This window comes from Musca vetustissima, unplaced genomic scaffold (assembly GCF_032173495.1).
Source record: "Musca vetustissima isolate MV318-11 ecotype Yass unplaced genomic scaffold, APGP_CSIRO_Mvet_v1 utg20272, whole genome shotgun sequence".
Classification (NCBI taxonomy): domain Eukaryota; kingdom Metazoa; phylum Arthropoda; class Insecta; order Diptera; family Muscidae; genus Musca; species Musca vetustissima.
This window is the reverse complement of record NW_026878293.1, coordinates 56,282-74,493: the sequence shown is the minus strand read 5'-3', so window position 1 is coordinate 74,493 and position 18,212 is coordinate 56,282. Positions and strand designations below refer to the sequence as shown.

Below are 18,212 nucleotides of genomic sequence, written 5' to 3'. Positions count from 1 at the left end.
TAATAAATTAGTAGAATTGATTTAAATTGAGTATTTTGAAGATTTTTGTTAATATTAAAAGATTTTTACAAACAAAATTTAGGAAAAAAAAATTGTTTAGCGCAAGTTTGCAGATCTCTTTGGAATTTTTACCACAAGTAGTCCTTAGAACCGTAATCACAACGATATATATATTTGGAATAAAATGCGCTTTACCAACAACTCTCAGAAGGTAAGTAGTAATCATAATAATAATAAGTAGTCATAAGTAGGCCTTCTTCTGATACCGATTAAAACAACATACGTTAGTTCAGGGAGGAAATCAGTACTTCCCGAGATACGGGGCTTTAAGGTTCCAATAAAATACCCCAATTTTATCGTAATATTTCTTTCATACCTACATTAAGCCCGAATATGGGATTCATGGGTCCACTCTTTCTGGTACCTCCCCTTCAAAATAGTGAACATTTTGCTGATAATTATGTTTATAATATCATGCGAACGGATGATCTGATAATGTCTGTATAATGTTGAAAGATGGGATATATCGGTTCTGATAGCTCCTATACAAAGGGTCAAAATTTTGAATTTTCAAAAGCAAGCGAAGTATCCATCATCGAAACTTTGCACAACGTAATATTTTTACCATACATAAATTATGTCTGAAGATTGGACCCGTCGTTTTATTCCTTAGGGTACCTTCCTCACGATTTCAATTTTTTTTTTAAATTTGTTAATCTAATATCAATGGAATTGACTGTCCGATTTCATTAAATTTTTTCAAATTGTAATATTTTACCAAACCCATATATAGTCCGACGATGGGAACCATCTTTGATACCTCCCAATAAAAATAATAAAACCTGCGTGTTTGTAACGGAGCGAAATATTGGTCCTAGACCCACCTTTAATAAACAGATCGAGTCGATCTAGACATGTGTGTCCGTCCGTCTGTCCATTATAATTTGAAAGTAGTATACAGGCCACAGTTATGGACCTATCTTCACGAAATATAGGATGGGTTCTGGCCAATGAACACCTTTTTTTTGGTAAAGATCGGTTAATATTTAGGGATGAAATGGACGAATACTTAATTTTTGTCGGTTTCTCTGGTCGCTTCAGAGACCGCAATTATTGGCCGAACATCGTCAAACACTAGAGGTTCCAGTTATGGTCAAGGACAACGCCTACAATTTTCGGTGATGACCAGATAATATTTTTGGGATGAAGTGGACCGAAAACTTATTTTTTTTGTATTTTTCTGAGTCGATTTATAGGCCCCAATTGTAAACCACTGTACTGAATATTAGTAACATTCGGAAAATATGTCAGTGTAAGGAAGAGGTACTGTTGACCTATAGTCAGGTAAGAGGTTTCAAATTTCACGAAATACTGCGTAAGCTCGGAATAAACATCCGTATCGTATGGTCGGCCCCGACTGATTATACTTTACCGCTCACTGGTGTTTTTATTTACATATGTGTCAGTCAGCTGTTGCTTGTTTAAAAGGACATCAGTGCATCAGCTGCTTTTTATTTACAAGTACCTTTTGGCGCGCTGTCAACAATTGGTTGGTTGGCAATTTAGGAAACATACTCCAAATGTATACCAAGGATCTGTGATTACCTAGGGGGAAATATCCCAAAAGGTGCATTTTACGAAATTTGGAAAAGTACATTTAATTATAATATTCTTGCCGCCTATATTAATCCTGCAGGCTTTTACAAATTTGCGGAACATCAATTGTGACGGAGTATCAACTAATAGCTATGAAATGAAAGTGCGATAGCCTAACGTGATTTTTTATGTGTCTATGTTTTTGTGTCTTCTAAAATGGTCCAAATTCAAACCTCCTGACACGTAAGGAGTATGTGGCGGCTGTGTGGTCATTTGGCACTACGGGTCATGTATTAATGAATATAAGCTGGTTACAAACGAATATAGACTGGTGATATGCCAAAAGTAACATCAACCTAAGAAGAGAAACAAATTCGAACCTTGGAGGGGGTGCATGCACCTATTAAATCATCTGAGCTGACGTACCGTGTAAAGTACTCTGATATTTCCATGTTAGCTTTATTAGGTATCCTGGACACACCTCTTTTAGGTTCGAATCTATGGAAGAACCTGTAATATACCGATTTCTTGTAAGTAATAACCCCCATTAAATTCTTAAGTTCTCATTCATATTTCTTATTTTTAGTAACCTACCTGACCTGCCAAAAACAAAAATATATTTAAGTGTCCTTCACAATGATCGTTAACTAAAGATGACACTTCAATTGCCTACTGCGAACACAGGACATTTGGTCAACATTACATTATTCTATTGTAATTACCCACTATGAGGCTCTTGGAGGAGCAAAAAAATACACACTTGATAAGAATAAACAACATAATCTCATTTTACGAACAAAAAGCAACAACAACAAAAGCAATACCCTAATGTAAAGAGTGCACACTTTTCAGCTGAGAACAAATGTTTCCGAGAACAGCCACCACAAACCGGTCTCAACTCGTAATGATATTCCGAAAAAAAGAACACCAATGAAAACAATAACACACTGAGTTGTCCAGCAGTCAACAACTGATTGTCGATCGCGATACATATAGGGCACGCACGCAAAGAGACTATCGGACAAAAATAGTTTAATATTTCGCTAAATCATAAAAATAAACAGCACTATGGCCAAAAATTTATCCAATCCCCTTAAGGTGGCCCTCCGTAGTCGCATGAAAGGTGAGGTGTTAAAGAACATAACACCGGAATCCCGAGCACGACAATCTAAAGCAATTACGGAAAAGGTAACATCAATGATTCCAAAATCTACTGATTATCTTTATCAATTAATTATTGAACTTTTATGTTCATTTGTTTTTTGTTTACTTTGTTTTTATTTAGGTTTTGAAAACCGAAGCATTTCGCAATTCTCAACGCGTTAGCATATATTTGAGTACAGCGTCTGAAGTTGATACGGGCGATTTGTTGAGCGAATGTTTTCGCTTAGAAAAACATGTCTTCGTACCCACCTATGAGGGTAGTAATATGGAAATGGTTCGGCTTAAAAATTTGGAAGATTACAATTCATTGCCGCTAACCAAATGGAATATTAAACAGCCGAGTGCCAAGGAGGGTCGTGAAAATGCTTTAACAAATGGTAAGGAGGGAATATAGAGAAAAAATAAGTTTCCAACAGAAACCTTAAAATTTTAAATATAAAGTATGTAGTATTGGGGTTATCAATCGCCTAAGAAATTTCTATGCACCAGATTCCAATCAAGGGCTACCAAACATGCTGCCCAATTCATTTTAGCTCAATGTTTTTCACGGGGGTATTGCCTTAATATTCTGGATATATATTTTGTATCTCAGCCTGACGAATGCTGTAACATGTCACCTGCCATTTCATAGGGGTTAGCTCAAATCACCCTATTATCATCTACATATATCAGCAGACAACCCGACTTTATAATCTCTGAACGCTGTACTTTTCACCACTAGTCGATTCAGAGTTAATTAGGCTTTACAATGTTCGGCTAACAGAAATGTAAAAAAATGTGCCAATATTTTTATATAACCTCCAATTTTTTAGCTACAATTTTCAACCGACAATTATGTATCAACCCCATGTTGGTCGTTTCAATGCACCATATTTCGATCAAAGCCTACCAAACCTGCCGAACACCCCGCCCCGCCGCTTCACAGAGGTCAGACCATCTTCCAATTATCATATCAATCAACAGACCACCTGACTTTAAAATCTTTGCATGCCGTTCTTTTTTTATGAGTTTCAAGAATTCACGAATCGTCGATGCAGAGAACTGTCCTATACTTGGCTAGCAGAATGGAATTATCGCTGCTCGCTATATACCGGCGCATGAAATACTTGAATTTATATCGGCAGAAATAGCAAATGAGCATGAACTCAAATTTTGAGTATGCTACCGGACGGCGAGCAAAAAAAGAGGCTAGAATCGAGTAAATTGAATGCAGGACAAAAGGATAATTGGACTTCTGTCTCATTTAACGGTGCTGAGGTAACATATCCTAAGAGACACTTTGTACATCGAAAGTCCAAAGTCCTAAGCATCAGATAATCCTACTCAGTTGCTCGGAATAATTATAACAGACGCATATTGTGAGAGGAAGCTAACGGAACAGATCGACTTTACAAAACATTTGACAACGGACTATCTCAACTAGACCTGTTCGGGGACGTCGGAAGAACTATCCTCCAGTTAATTTTGAACAATTGTTTGTGATATATATCTGAGGACCTATGTGGAATTTAGATACCGAATTTTTCCATATGTGGAATATGAAAATATTCCCCACAAAGTCAACGGCCTCACTGTTTACCATATGGCAGCGGAGACGCATCTACCTTTAATTACCGCCAAGGTTCTAGGGGACTCAATTTCTTTATGCTGAAACAAGGTTCATAAGCTGGGAAGCTAATAAAAATTCCTTGTGGGCAGCCTAAAAGACCGAGCTACCGGTCTGTTTAAAGGTATGCGGCTCCAGTGAAAAAACCGCCCTGAGAACTGCAAAAGAATCTCTATTTCGCACGTGAAGTTGGAATTCGACCAATTAAGAAGCCCTTCGCAACATCGTACGGATATTTACTGGAAAACTTCCGAATGTATTTGATGTTAATTAGAATGAATTAGAATGAATTCCTTGTCCGTTATCGAGTCTCTATCCCGTCCGATAAACCGGTTGCAGTAATTAACCGCTCTCCGATAAATCTTCTTGTCAGAGATGTCTTTTGGGTTGACTCGCATAGTGGTTCCCGGTTCCGATGGTTCATCCATCTTTACGATGAGGAACTCATCGGCCACAGTATCCGGGCTGGCTCGTTTAGTGGTTTCCGATTGCGATGATTCATTCATCTTTACGATGGGTTGCTCGGGCCCCAGTATCCGGATCCATTTTCTGAGACCATTTGTCGTGTTGTCGTTTCACAATGTTTGGATGTTGATTTGGAGGATTGCCCCTTGATCCGATTATTGTCATCCTGTGGTAACCTTCTCACCATTCTTTTTAGCTACCAATTCATACGAAATCGAAGTTTGAACTGTCTGCAGCAACGATGGATACTTTGTAGCAGGTTTTTGTTCCACTATAGACCGCTTGCCAAAAGAAATTCCTTATCACTAGGGCCTTGGACATATATCTGCCAATAACAGACAGGCTTTCCTGTCCAGTGCTTCATTGGATTTAGCACTGTTGGGTGGCGTAGTCGACAGTAGGGTTTCCAAAGTATCTTTGAATCATTTGCCATCGTGAAGCCATAGGGTGTCAAGGATTTTTATTTTAATGTTTCAGAATCCATACATTTAGTAAGTGTAGGAGGACATAATGTCGATCATGGCATAGCCTACTTACCATAACAATTTGGTAAATAAATTTAATACTGGGCGAGGCGCCAACTTTTTGGCATATTTCAGTGTCAAATTTTAATCAGTTTGTTAATACAATCTATTTTGTTGATTTCTCTTGCAGGACAAGGTATTGATTTATTCCTAATACCCGGTGTGGCATTCACACTAAATGGTGGCCGCATGGGTCATGGTATGGGCTATTATGATGCGTATTTGAGACGACACTATAATACCTATCCGAATAAGAAAACTACCTTAATGGCTTTGGCTTTTCGGGAACAAATTGTCGAAGATGGTGAACTGCCATTGGAGGAGCATGATGTTAAAATTCATACAATTGTAACGGAATAGAGGGCAATCATTGCAAAAAACAAAAATCTGGAAAAGATTTATGGACAAGCATTGTTGATAAATTACAATGTAATAAGGATTATCAATATATAGTTTGATAAGAATGTAAACAAAGCAAAAAATAAAAAAAAAATAGAGATAAGAATGACAAGGGCATTGAGAAGCAATGCACCGCCGACACAATGTAATGATTATTAGAATGACGTTAGTAAATAGATTAAATTGTTTATGTGTATATTTTATTGTTTTTTTTATTATTATATACTAAATATATTTTTTAATGTATTTTGTCTTTGTTTGTGAAAAATTAATTGAATGTTTTTGTTTTTAATAAAGTCAATTAAGAAAAATATAATGGAAAACTTTTTTTGTTCAGCAAGCTGCAAAAATAGTAAAAAAAATAAATAATTTAAAAACACTGTTTTGTTTTAACGCATATATGGTCTTGACCTTAGGCCACGACCTCTTATACGCCCGGTAAAATGTGAAGTGACATAATGGGGTTCACCCGAAGACCCTCCACCAAAATGAGAATCATTGGAACGATAGTGTGAGGGGGGACCATTTTCACTCCATGTCAGTGGAGAATTGGTGCGTATAAGTTTCGTCTTGCGATAGGCCACCGCAGCTGATATCCTAGAACCACGATTACGTCCAACACGAGAACCACGCATCAATGGTGGTATTTTATTGTAGCCTGTGGGTCCCGTGGGTTGGGCTCCACATGTCTCCAAAGCCAAAAAGTCATCAACATGCAGGGAGGGTGGCCGTGATGTATTGGGTGGACGTGAACGGAACAAATCTCCACGGGAAGGTGGTGGCCGGGCATAACCTCTGCCACGCATTGAGGTTACAAAGATTTTCTTCTCCGGCCTTCCAGTGCTGGGTTCCACCTCAACACGTCGGGTACGGAAACAGGGTGCTGTGGGTGTGCGTTCACGATTCGATTGTGGTGATGCGGACAAATGTAAAACCCTCTTGCAATCGGAGGATAAATTACACTCCGGTGTGAGACAGGATTGGGCCAATTCTGTCAGATCACATGTAACCCGTTCATATTGTGTCTCAAAGTCCTGCGTGGTGAGGTCATCAATGTTTAGGGCCTGCAGCCAATAATCGCTGGTCATTTGATAATCATCACCATTCAATGGATCGTAGACGGTAAACACGGGCCGGGCATCATATTGGGAAACAATACTTTCAGTTTGGGGTAAAGTGGGTTCATTGTTCAGTTCATTTCCGGACGCCACAGATTCTTCATCGTTACCCGAAGACATAACCACATCGCTGGAGATTAACATTTCCTTTAGCTGCTGTAAATCACTTTTTAAGGATACATTCACTTCAGCTGCCACCTCACCCTTTTCCAACAACGCCAACAAACGATCTATAATCGTTTTCTCTTCTTCCCGATTAAATCCAATTATCATGGCCAATTCTTGGGGCGACAATTTCAATGTCCTTGGTGGTATATAGCTGTACTGCTGATTCAGATCTTCAATTTGTGTCATGGAACGTAGTAGCAATATCAAGGATTCTACATTGGGATTATAGGCCACCGGGGTTGTAGTCGCATCATTTGTTTCCGTTAATTTTGTTAACCATTCTTGAAATTCCGCCTTCTTCTGCTTCAATACCGTGGACAAATGATAAAAGGTAATATCATGATCGGTGAGAATTATCATATTCCTCAGAGCCAAAGTGGCGATTTCACCTTGCTTAACATCGGCCTGCATTAAATTGCCGAAAAGGGCATCAGCAATTTTCGGTATCAATTCCTTGTTGGGCAGGGCCGAAGCCAAGTTCAGCAAATGATTTGTATTGTTATTGGCCAAAACATTTTTGGTGGCAATGAAAGAAACTTCGGTATCCAAAAAACTTTCCAATAGACGATGTACCGAAATTTGACATTTAATACCAACCTCGGAGGGATTTTTAAGTAACAGCAATTGGTGGAATAAATCCCATAACTTGCCCGATAAAATAGATAAGGTGGATATCTTCAATGATGGATAAACATTGAGACGGGCATAAAATGCCAGGAGACGTGATAGCTGTGCTGATGGTTGTTGTCCTGCGGAAGTCCATTCATTGCATAGTAAATCGCTAAAGGTCTTCGAAATCAATAGTGTCATATTGGGTGCCAAATCGGCCAATTGGAGACATACTCGTGTCAAAAGATCACTTAGCTGTGGGAATGAAGAGGGAGCCATAGCTTCAATTAGCCGGGCAATTTGCGCCCCCTGGGGATGTAGATGTGCTGACCATAGCTTACGTTCGGTAAGTAAACGTTGTGCTTTTGTTTTGAGGCTCTCACCACTGGGTGTATTAGCATCGGTTTGCGGTAATGGTACAGGCAGCGGGAGGGGTAATAATTCTGCCAATACTAGGAGGCCTGCGAGAAGAAGAATAGGAGTAAAAAAATGGGTTAGGAATAAAAATAAAATATGATGCAACAATGTTATAAAAACCATGAAAAGATTAGAACCGTCTGTGAAAAAAAAATATCCAAAGGTCTATCAAAATAAAATTAAAAAAATTGAGACGTACAGGTTGGAAGGCAACTTTAAAAATATTTAGAAAATCCAGGCCTATAAACAGAAGTTCCCTTAAAAGAAGGTACCTATAGGTCTGAACCTCTTTAAAAAATATGTTAAAAATCCACGCCTATAAACAGAAGTTCCCTTAAAAGAAGGCACCTATAGGCCTGAACCTCTTTAAAAAATATTTTAAAAATCCACGCCTATAGGTCTGAACCCCTTTAAAAAATATTTTAAAAAATCCAGGCCTATAAACAGAAGTTCCCTTAAAAGAAGGCACCTATAGGTCTGAATCCCTTTATTTTTTTTAAATCCACGCCTATACATCTGAACACCTTTAAAAAATCCAAGCCTATACGTCTGAACACCTTTAAAAAATCTAAGCCTATAGGTCAGAACCCCTTTAAAAAATCCAAGCCTACACGTCTGAACACCTTTAAAAAATCCAAGCCTATAGGTCAGAACTCCTTTAAAAATAAATATTTATTAAAAAACCACGCCTATAGGTCTGAACACCTTTAAAAAATCCATCCTATAGGTCTGAACACATTTAAAAAATACCTTTAAAAATCCAAGCCTATAGGTCCGATCCCCTTTAAAAAAATATTTATTAAAAAACCACGCCTATAGGTCTGAACACCTTTAAAAAATCCATCCTATAGGTCTGAACACATTTAAAAAATACCTTTAAAAATCCAAGCCTATAGGTCCGATCCCCTTTAAAAAAATATTTTAAAAATCCACGCCTATAGGTCAGAACGCCTTCAAAAAATATTTTAAAAATCCACGCCTATAGGTCTGAACCCCTTTAAAAAAATATTTTAAAAACACACAACTAAAAGTGGGTACCCTGAACAAATATAAAAATCTACGCTTTAGGTCAGATGGTACTCCTATAAGTCAGAAGATACCCTGAAAAATTATAATTTAAAAATCAACGCCTACAGGTCAGCAGGTACCTTGAAACAAATCTTTTAAAAATCCAAGCCTGTAGGTCGGAAGGTAGCTTGAAAAAAAATTTTTAAAACCCACACCTCGAAAAAGTTATTTTAAAAATCCACGACTACAGGTCAGAATCTATTTAAACAATTTATAGGCTCGAAGTCAATTGAGAAAAATTTTGACGTTTAATAGGTTTGAAGGTACTATAAAGTGACCTGGCCACATCAAGTTTCCGACGATCGACTTTATTAGTGAGGAAAGTTCTTTCAGATACCGAATATTCCGACTGCGTAGTTTCTCTTCCGTTAGAGGGTTGACTTGAACCACCTTTACACGCATCGAAATTGTTTTAATCTGGAAGTCACTAACAATACTGTTTGCATAGTCCCTCGAGAATTTCCGCATAAATTTCAGATTTCTCTTAACCTTTTTCGTAACTTGAGCAGCTCTAGAAAAATATCCCCTCCACTCACCTGGTATAAATGTTGATGGACTATCGATATTCTTCAATATCTCTCGTATCATTTGAGTCCACAATGACTTGTGCAATAACTCTTCATGCAGTTCATTGGGTTGCGTGTACGCAAGAAGTGTTTGTATTATTTCATATTTCGATTTTTCCACTTCAGCTGCTGCAGGACTATTACTGGGGAAATAATGCATTAAATAATAGGTACGCATTAAATGATCGATGGCGGTTAAATCTTTAAATTCTGCATCACGACATTGAATGGCAAATGATAGCATTTCTCGTAAAATCTGCAATGTGGGCAGAATAATTTGACAACAATGGATACCCTGAATGGTCATCAGTGATGGTGTATGGAGTCCAGGTTGTTCAAAATATGCACAAAGTTTTTCTAAAATCTGCAATAGGGTTTGTATACCATCTGCGGCATAGAATTGTAAGGCGACATAACGATGTTTTAACTCCTCAGTATCGGCTGATTTATAGAGTCTTGACACAGGACCAATTGCCAAATGTCGTAAAATTCTCAAACCCATTATTAAATCACCTGGGAATGTGGTAACATATTCCATGGATCGGGTGATAACCTCTACCAAGGGTGTTATATCATCATAGGAGAAAATATTTGTCACCTCTATGGGTTTCAAATAGACAAATAGCTCTTGTAATACAGCCGAAACGGATGGTTCAAATGTTTCATGATTCTTCGCCAATTCGAGTATGCGTTTGCCGAACTCAATTAGATAATCCAGATTTTCACAATAGCGTACACAGCAGTCGACCATATCGACAGCATAACTGAGTACAGGACTTTTATATTTGGCACCGGGGCTTGAGAGTTGCCGTTGGGCCTGTAAACGTTGTTCTTGTTTTATCAGATCCATAAAAATGTGCAGTTGGTTATTTAGGCCAATAACTTCCACGGTATATTGTCGGCCATCGGCATTACAGGTCTGCGAATATAGGGCATGTAAATGTGTGGCCAATGTGGCGGCATCATAGGGTTCCGCCACTGTGGAATAGAAGATAATCGCATCAAGATGATAGCGCGTCTGCACTTTGTAGGATAATTCAATTCCCAATTTTATAAATTGATCTTCATAGGAACGTTTGCAGTGCTTTTGTGCCATCACCTGGATGTCTTCATTCTCCACGAGTTCCATGGCGGTTTCGGTATCGGTGTTGGATTTGTTATCGGCGTTGTCTGTAGTTGATGCCGTGGCATCTGTTGTGGTTGATTCCTTCGTTGCTGCGGGAGATTTTTTAGCATCTTCCTCTGAGGGTTTGGTTTCCGAGTCTACCGGTTTCATTTCAGCATCTGCAATGTAGTATGGATAATATTCATTATTACTTATTTTTATTGAAAATTTTATATGATTTACTTACCCTCCCCCTCCTCCTCATCGGGTTCAGCAACATCTTCCATTTCCGGTGAGGGTATATCTTCAATACCCAAAAGTATGGCCACCAACATTTGAGCCACTTCGAAACCATCATCCACCAAATAGTCAATACCAATGTGGGTAGACAATAGAGCTTGCAGCAGATCCAAACTTGCCAAAACCAATGAAGATGGCAAAGTGTCACAATTACTCAACAACAAAAGCAGAGATTCCGCCAAGGTATGATGATTAAAATATGAACGTAAAAAATTGGCAAAACTTCTTTGAGCCGATGAGTCCAGAGAAATTTCAAATTTCTTGGAGACGGGTAAAAATCTTCTCGGCTGTTGGTAGGAAAGACAATTTTCATGTAAAGCATCAATGACTTGCAATACTGCAGATTCCAAAATGCTAAAAGGTTCCATGCTGGATGGTTCATAATTGGTTAGGACAAAGAGATTTGTACAGGTCTCCCTGATTGTTGCCAATGCCTCATTCAAATGGAGTTTTTTAATAATGGATTGCAGGAAGTATTTGGTACGCGTTAGCTTTGAGCTATGTAACAAATCGAGAATTAATTGATAACCATCCACGGCTGGGGAGAGGAAATATTGCAGGGCTGGCTTGGTATCCAGTAGCGAGTAGATGGCCTTTAGCAGCAACAGCTTTATGGATAAGGCCATATAATTTTGATGATACAACACCAATATGGCTTTAAATGGATCATAGCTAACTGTGTTCAATAAATATTCAAAGAGCGTGGCACAAGGAGCCAGTAGTTCCATTAATCTTGCCCCGGTCTTTATGTGTCGTATTTTAAATGCTGGTTGGGGTTGGGCGCAGGCAGCCTCAAAATCCAAAGCCACCAATAGAATGTTGTAAACCAATTTTAAATTTTCCTTCTTGCCGAATAGCTCGTGGAAAATATAATCTCTACGTTTATAATCCGAAGAGACATAAGACAATTGATTGATAAATTGTTCACACAAATAGACAAAAGTTTCCTTCTCTTCAGCACTTGTGCTGGGGTCTTTGAATCCCGACAATGTTTCACATTTTGTTTGTGCCGCATATTTGTTTAACAGCGTCTGGAAAACTTCTACATCTTTGTCATATTGTTTAACAAAACTTTCATTGAACTTCTGCACAGGTTGGCTATAGGGATTAAAATCAATAATTGCCGGTTTCGCCTGGGCCGCAGCCAATTGAATTTCTTGTTCAAATTCATCTGCTGCCTGGGCCTGATCATCATTGGTATTAGAATCGTCATCGGGTTCATCGTCTAAGATCTCATCATCACTGAGAATGGGTTCATATTGTTCTACAGGTGTACCGGGGGTTTCTTCTTCCTCGGGTAATGTCGTCTCAGGATTTTCATTGCAGGTGGCCACAGCATCCAATGATTCCGATGATCTGCGGGCATAATTACGTCCCTTGGATGACTTGTAATGGGCCGACTCTTCATCACTATAATCTGGGGAACGTGGCCGGGCCGGTGAAACAATTGTTGCGGGCGGAGTACGCGGCCATTTGTGTGCATCTTCAATATCGGAACGTGAACGTTCAGAACGTTTTCTTCTTGATCTATGACCGTAGACAGGGCTGCGTGACCAATCCCTCATGTTCTTCTCCCGTTCCCTTGTCTCCCTATCTCGATCACGAGTACGTATATATTCTCTATCATTACTCTCGGAATGACAACGATTACGCGATGATGTCGGTGATCTTTCCGACGACCTCGAAGACTTTCTTGCCCTCCTCTCGCCTCGTTCATCACCCGAATCCCGACGATAGTGTTCAGCACCACCACTTGATGATAGACCACGACTACGCATACCCTCATAATCGATATCTTCACGTTCATGCCCGTGAGCAGCTGCAACCACCGGTAGCTCACCCGGTAATGGTTCCTTCCACTCCTCCTTCATCTCCTCATCTTGCAGGCTGCTATTCCTAGCCTCACCACTTAGATTCGGAGCAATCTCTTCCATATCTTCCGGCTCACATGGTGCCGCCGGTGGACTGGCAATATTTTCCGTCAAGGAATTTGTCAATATACCATAAACCGCCAAGGTAATAGTATTATACCAGCCTCGCAATACCAACCCGTCGGTGGGTATCTTTTCCTGGGTACATTCCAAATGTATGCAGTCGTTTTGATTATACTGCAGCTGGCCCAAGTTTTCGAAGGTTGATGCACCCGGCATACCCAAATCGTTGACAAAGAATTCAATGTCAAATTTTGAGGGATTGGTGGCACCCAAACGTACGCCACCCGGGAAGTCTGCCTGGACACGGGCACCCAGTGGTATAATGCGCACCTGTGTGATAAAGACCGGCTTGGGAAATTGCACCAGATCCAAATTTATGTCCTAAATAATAGAATGAGAACAGCCCCTCATTAAAAAAATGCGTCAATGCCGATGCTACGAGGTCTCAACTTACCGCATCTGATTCATGGGAAAAAGTGTCAAAAAACAATAGCTCACTGACATCTTCAGTGTCCGTCATTTTGCTCAGGGTCTTCTGGTCCAATTGAGGATATTTATAAAATAATTATGCGAAATTCCGTGTCAAATTTCAATTTTTCCAATTTTTAACTCATTAATAAATTCTTCACGCAAGCAAATAGATCGCCGATAAAACTGAAAAACGTTCCATCTGCCAGCGTTTGACAGGAGAAGACAAAATGACCGATAAAAAAGAGCTCAAAGTGGTATAACGGAGAATTTACGAATGAGGTGGGAGGGAGACGACGTGAGAACCCGTGTTGTTTACAAACACACACACTCACAGGTCACACCGACGACAAACTATCTGATCAAAGCAAAAGCTGGGGCGCTATGAAAACCTGTAAACAAAAGTGTTGCCACTGGGTTGAAAGCATTTTGACAGTTCGAGTAATTTAAAAATCGATTATTAAACAGCTGTTGTGAGGTTATTTAATAAATTAAAAAAGCATTGGAAGCCTCTAAAAACCAACCAAGAAAAGATTATAATTTATTAAATAAAAATGCAAAATTGCAAACGTATCGTATCGTCACTGTCGACACTAAGTGGTCATCGTTCGATTTCCACCACCGCACCGCTGGAAGGCAAACGTAATTTCCGTAAATTCTTGGTTTACAATAAACGAGGCACCAGAGTCGTCAAAGAAGCACAACGTAAAAATCCTCTCGAGGCACCGGTACCAATTCACAAGCGTGGTGTCCGCGATACCGGCATCTATGTAAATGGCAAATATGTTGAGATTCCAGAAAAGATTCCCGAATTAATTGTACCCGATTTGGAGGGATGCAAATTGCGGCCATATGTTTCATATAAGGCACCCGAAGTCATACAATCGGAATTCACCAGTTTGGATTTGTTCAATGCCGTATATTCGAAGAAGATTATCGATGACTTCAAGGAGGGCAAGTTGAAGGAAGATTTGTCGCCTGTGGAACCTTCAGAGAATGAAAAGTTGACTGCAGAGGAGGCCCTGATACGTGCTAGAAAGACCGGCTCTGATATTTTCTAAAATAAAAATTTGTTGTTGATATTTTTTAAAACTAAACGAGAAATGTGGATTACTTTTTATTAAATGCGTTGTCATATACCCGGTGTGAAGGACGATTTTTGAAAAAAGGTTGCTGTCATTAGGACCTTAATTATACTTTTAACTTTATGGCTAATGAGGGTATATATACAGTTTGATACGGTAAAAATGTGCCTCATCTGAAAATTGGTTATGGACCCCCATGTTTCTTTGGAGCAAATCCGTTTCAAATAATTTGGAATCGATATAAAAATGTCCGTCCGTTCGAATTTATTTTAGAATATCATGTGAATTGAGCATTCGATTAAAGTAATAATGTTTGAAAATGGAAACCATTGGTCCACTCCTTCTGATAGTTTCCCCACAAAGTGTCAAAATTTGTAGATTTTATATCAATCGAAAGGAGTGTCCAAATTTCATTCTATCTTTTCACATTGTAATATTTTGACCTAGTCTAGATCGACCTAGTTTTTTCGAAAATCCATATTTGCGGAGATATGGGCCTCGAAACCATTGTTTTTGTTCATGCTATTTAACAAATATCTAAGGAATTTAAAAAATAAAAATTTAATGCTTTCGAGGACCTGATCAAAGAAATTTAATATCTTACAGAAAAAGTCCAAAAATATACGTTTATAACTCTTATATTTCTTGATAATATATGTTTGAAAAAATCCATACTTAGGGCTGTTATATTCCTTGAAAATTTATTTTTTTTAATACGCGTATTTGTAAAAAATCCACGCTCAAAATTAACACTTTGAACTCCTCTATTCCTTGAGTAAATGTTCTTTGAGATCTGAGAATGCTTGGGAAAACATTTAAAAAAATCCATACATAGAACGATAAGATTCCTTGAGAAAATATCCTTAAGAGACCAACGATTAAATCTCTTATATTTCTTAAGAAAAATCTCCTTAAAAATCCCAGTTTTTGGACCTATAAAATCCTTAAAAAACGTCAAGTAAAATCCAATTTTATAAACATTGAAACTTTCGGGGATAATATTCTTACAAATAGCCGCTTATGAACATTTTTTATAAATATTTCTAAAAAAAATTATCACTGAGAATCTTTAGGAAGAAGCCTTAGGTATTGATTAAATCTTATCTTATAAAATGCATTCTTAAGGTTCAATCCTGTAGAAATAGTTTTTAAAATATTTTATTTTTGTGTTCATTTTTGCTTTTTATTTTATTTCATTAATTTTTATTACATTATTATTGTTGTTCTCCCTGATAAAGTCCTTTATTATAGAGGCCATGTAGAGGCCATTGTTAAAGAGACCGTGGTTATAAAGGCCCTTATTAAAAAGTCCATGATTGAAGAGACCCTTGTTGAATAGACCATGATTGTAGATACCTTTATTGAATAGTCCATGGTTGTAGAGTCCTTTGTTGAATAGACCATGATTGTATTGACCATCCTCTTCAGCATTACAGCTGACAGTGATGACAGCAGCTACGAAAAACAGGACACACAACTGAAAATAACAAAAAATCTTTTAAAGTTAAATAATGTCTGTTCCCGTACTGCAAGAATCTACTACTTTTTACTACGATAACGAATTTTTCTTTATGATATCAAAGAAAATAGTAAAATCGAGTAGATTCTTGCAGTACGAGAACAGACCAATATTTAATAAAATATTTTGAAATCCTTACAAATTTGAACATTTTGTTGGTTGGGTTGATATTTAGAATGTAATGTTGTAAAGAAGTTGCTATTTGATTTGATACTGTATTGAAACATTTCTCCGTTATTTATATTAAAATCAAATATAGCATTTGATTAAAAGGGCAGCATACGGTTACAATCAGAATTCTGTAATTTATTTTCACTCAATCTTGTCGTCTGCATAAAAATACAATTGCGTAAGAATGAAGACTTTTTTATTACATATTCAAATAATGTTTGTAATGTCTGACTTTATAATTAGTTGCCAAATTTAAAACAATTGCCAAGCAAACTCTTTTTTTTGAGGAATGCTATAAATAGGCGGGCTTTGGTAAGTTTAATATATACAAAGCGACACTAATCGATGTTTTTTTTTGAATAATTCAGATATGAAATTTGGAATATATAGATTAGTGGTCATTAGACATAGCCTTAGAAAGATGTTCTTTCAAAGTCTTATAGATAGATATTCAATACAATTAAGAATTTGAGGCCTTACAGTTTTTTTCTTTTTTATACGATTTTATTCTATGAACAGAAGAAATCGTAAATACTTTTTATAGAGACAGAATACCTATAACTTTATGCCTATAAATTTAAAACAAAATCTGTAGATCTTTTGGAGGTAATTTATAAACATAAGACACTTTTAGAGAACTTGTAGTGACATGTGATGAATTCATGATCTATAGACAAAATATCAATTTATGTGTTCCATAGATAAAGAAAATCTATAGAGCGGAACCTTTGAAGGGACTTCTACAGAGAAATACAGCCTTTTAACGTTTTTCTAAAAATAGAAGGCTATTTGCAGATGGGAGATCTTACACTAGATTCCATTCTTTCGAAAGAAGGAAAAGATCGTATCTTTTCTACAATATCCCCGGTTAATTTTAATAATTACATTTCTTCCATATACGGTTAAATAATTCATTAAATATTCAACTAATTATAAAGGCAGACATTTCAAACATTTTTCAAGTAATAAAAATAACGGACGCATCGTTCCGCAAGGAATTGTCGTTTTATGATGACGAGACTCCATAAAGTCAACACACCCAAAGGAAAACAAAAAACGACAAACAACCGGCAGACTGATTTCGTCAAAATATGTTGATTACCCTGGTATCGGAATACATTTAATTTAATATAAATAACGAAAAGAAGTTTCAACAAAGTGTCAAATTAAATCTTATTGCAAAAACGTTCATAACCCACAAAAAATAAATAATAGCAAAATGTTTAAATTTGTAAGGACTTCTAATAATACTTTAAGGGATATTTTATCTCATAACATTTGTTTCTTTTTTAGTTATTCACCTTGAGCTTGATATTGGCTTTTGTTGCTGTCATTTCGCATGCTGAGGATAACAGCGGTCAATAAAATCATGGTCTCTTCAATAAGGGACTCTATAATCATGGACTGTTTAATAAGGGCCTTTACAATCATGGTCTATTCAATAAGGGTTTATACAATCATGGTCTCTTTAATAAGGGTCTGTACAATCATGGTCTCTACAACAAAGGGCTATACCACGACAATCAACAATAGATTCGATATGTATTTTTTATAAAATATAAAATGTATATAATACATAAAATGTTTATAATAAATAAATATTAATGAAATATCGTTTGTTTATTAATTCTTATTAAACTAATTTTGCTAATTTTTTGTTATTTTGTATGTCAACTCTAAACGAACCTCTCTTGTCTATAACTCCTACAGAAAATCCTTTCGCTACACTAAAACATATTTGTATACAAATATTTGGAAATATTTTTCATATGAATTTTTTTATTAAAAAAACACTACGTCCGACAGACCTTGTGTCTCCCGTTCAATAAATATTCTATCATCCACCAGACACCATGCTAGACAAAATTTATTTAAACAGAATAAAAAAATTAAACTTTCCACACATCCCCACAAAAACGCATGTGTTGAA

The 18,212-nt window shown here is 37.3% G+C and overlaps 3 protein-coding genes across 3 annotated transcripts; 2 read left to right on the top strand and 1 right to left on the bottom strand.

Annotated features, from left to right (window-relative positions):
- Positions 1 to 2,664: 2,664 nt before the first annotated feature.
- LOC133323098 (5-formyltetrahydrofolate cyclo-ligase) lies at positions 2,665 to 5,717 on the top strand. Its single transcript, XM_061532055.1, has 3 exons — positions 2,665 to 2,784; positions 2,882 to 3,137; positions 5,486 to 5,717. The coding sequence occupies exons 1-3, from the start codon at positions 2,665 to 2,667 to the stop codon at positions 5,713 to 5,715; spliced, it is 606 nt and encodes a 201-aa protein (XP_061388039.1). The 3' UTR covers positions 5,716 to 5,717.
- A 422-nt stretch (positions 5,718 to 6,139) lies between these two features.
- Positions 6,140 to 13,568, bottom strand: LOC133323094 (protein virilizer). The gene is made up of 4 exons (XM_061532052.1): positions 13,494 to 13,568; positions 11,053 to 13,420; positions 9,671 to 10,984; positions 6,140 to 8,110 (listed from the first exon to the last, which is right to left on the bottom strand). The coding sequence occupies exons 1-4, from the start codon at positions 13,557 to 13,559 to the stop codon at positions 6,144 to 6,146; spliced, it is 5,715 nt and encodes a 1,904-aa protein (XP_061388036.1). The 5' UTR covers positions 13,560 to 13,568; the 3' UTR covers positions 6,140 to 6,143.
- Positions 13,569 to 14,061: 493 nt separating this feature from the next.
- LOC133323095 (large ribosomal subunit protein mL41) lies at positions 14,062 to 14,568 on the top strand. Its single transcript, XM_061532053.1, has one exon. The coding sequence runs from the start codon at positions 14,062 to 14,064 to the stop codon at positions 14,566 to 14,568; it is 507 nt and encodes a 168-aa protein (XP_061388037.1).
- Positions 14,569 to 18,212: the final 3,644 nt, after the last annotated feature.

What these genes read in the sequence shown, in the direction of transcription:
- LOC133323098 (XM_061532055.1), top strand. Translation starts at nt 2,665, where the DNA reads ATGGCCAAAAATTTATCCAATCCCCTTAAGGTGGCCCTCCGTAGTCGC. An exon ending in CTAAAGCAATTACGGAAAAG is followed by an intron (nt 2,785 to 2,881) that starts GTAACATCAATG and finishes GTTTTTATTTAG; the next exon opens with GTTTTGAAAACCGAAGCATT. An exon ending in TGAAAATGCTTTAACAAATG is followed by an intron (nt 3,138 to 5,485) that starts GTAAGGAGGGAA and finishes TTTCTCTTGCAG; the next exon opens with GACAAGGTATTGATTTATTC.
- LOC133323094 (XM_061532052.1), bottom strand. Translation starts at nt 13,559, where the DNA reads ATGACGGACACTGAAGATGTCAGTGAGCTATTGTTTTTTGACACTTTT. An exon ending in TTTCCCATGAATCAGATGCG is followed by an intron (nt 13,421 to 13,493) that starts GTAAGTTGAGAC and finishes TCTATTATTTAG; the next exon opens with GACATAAATTTGGATCTGGT. An exon ending in TCCATCAACATTTATACCAG is followed by an intron (nt 8,111 to 9,670) that starts GTGAGTGGAGGG and finishes TTCTTCTCGCAG; the next exon opens with GCCTCCTAGTATTGGCAGAA.
- LOC133323095 (XM_061532053.1), top strand. Translation starts at nt 14,062, where the DNA reads ATGCAAAATTGCAAACGTATCGTATCGTCACTGTCGACACTAAGTGGT.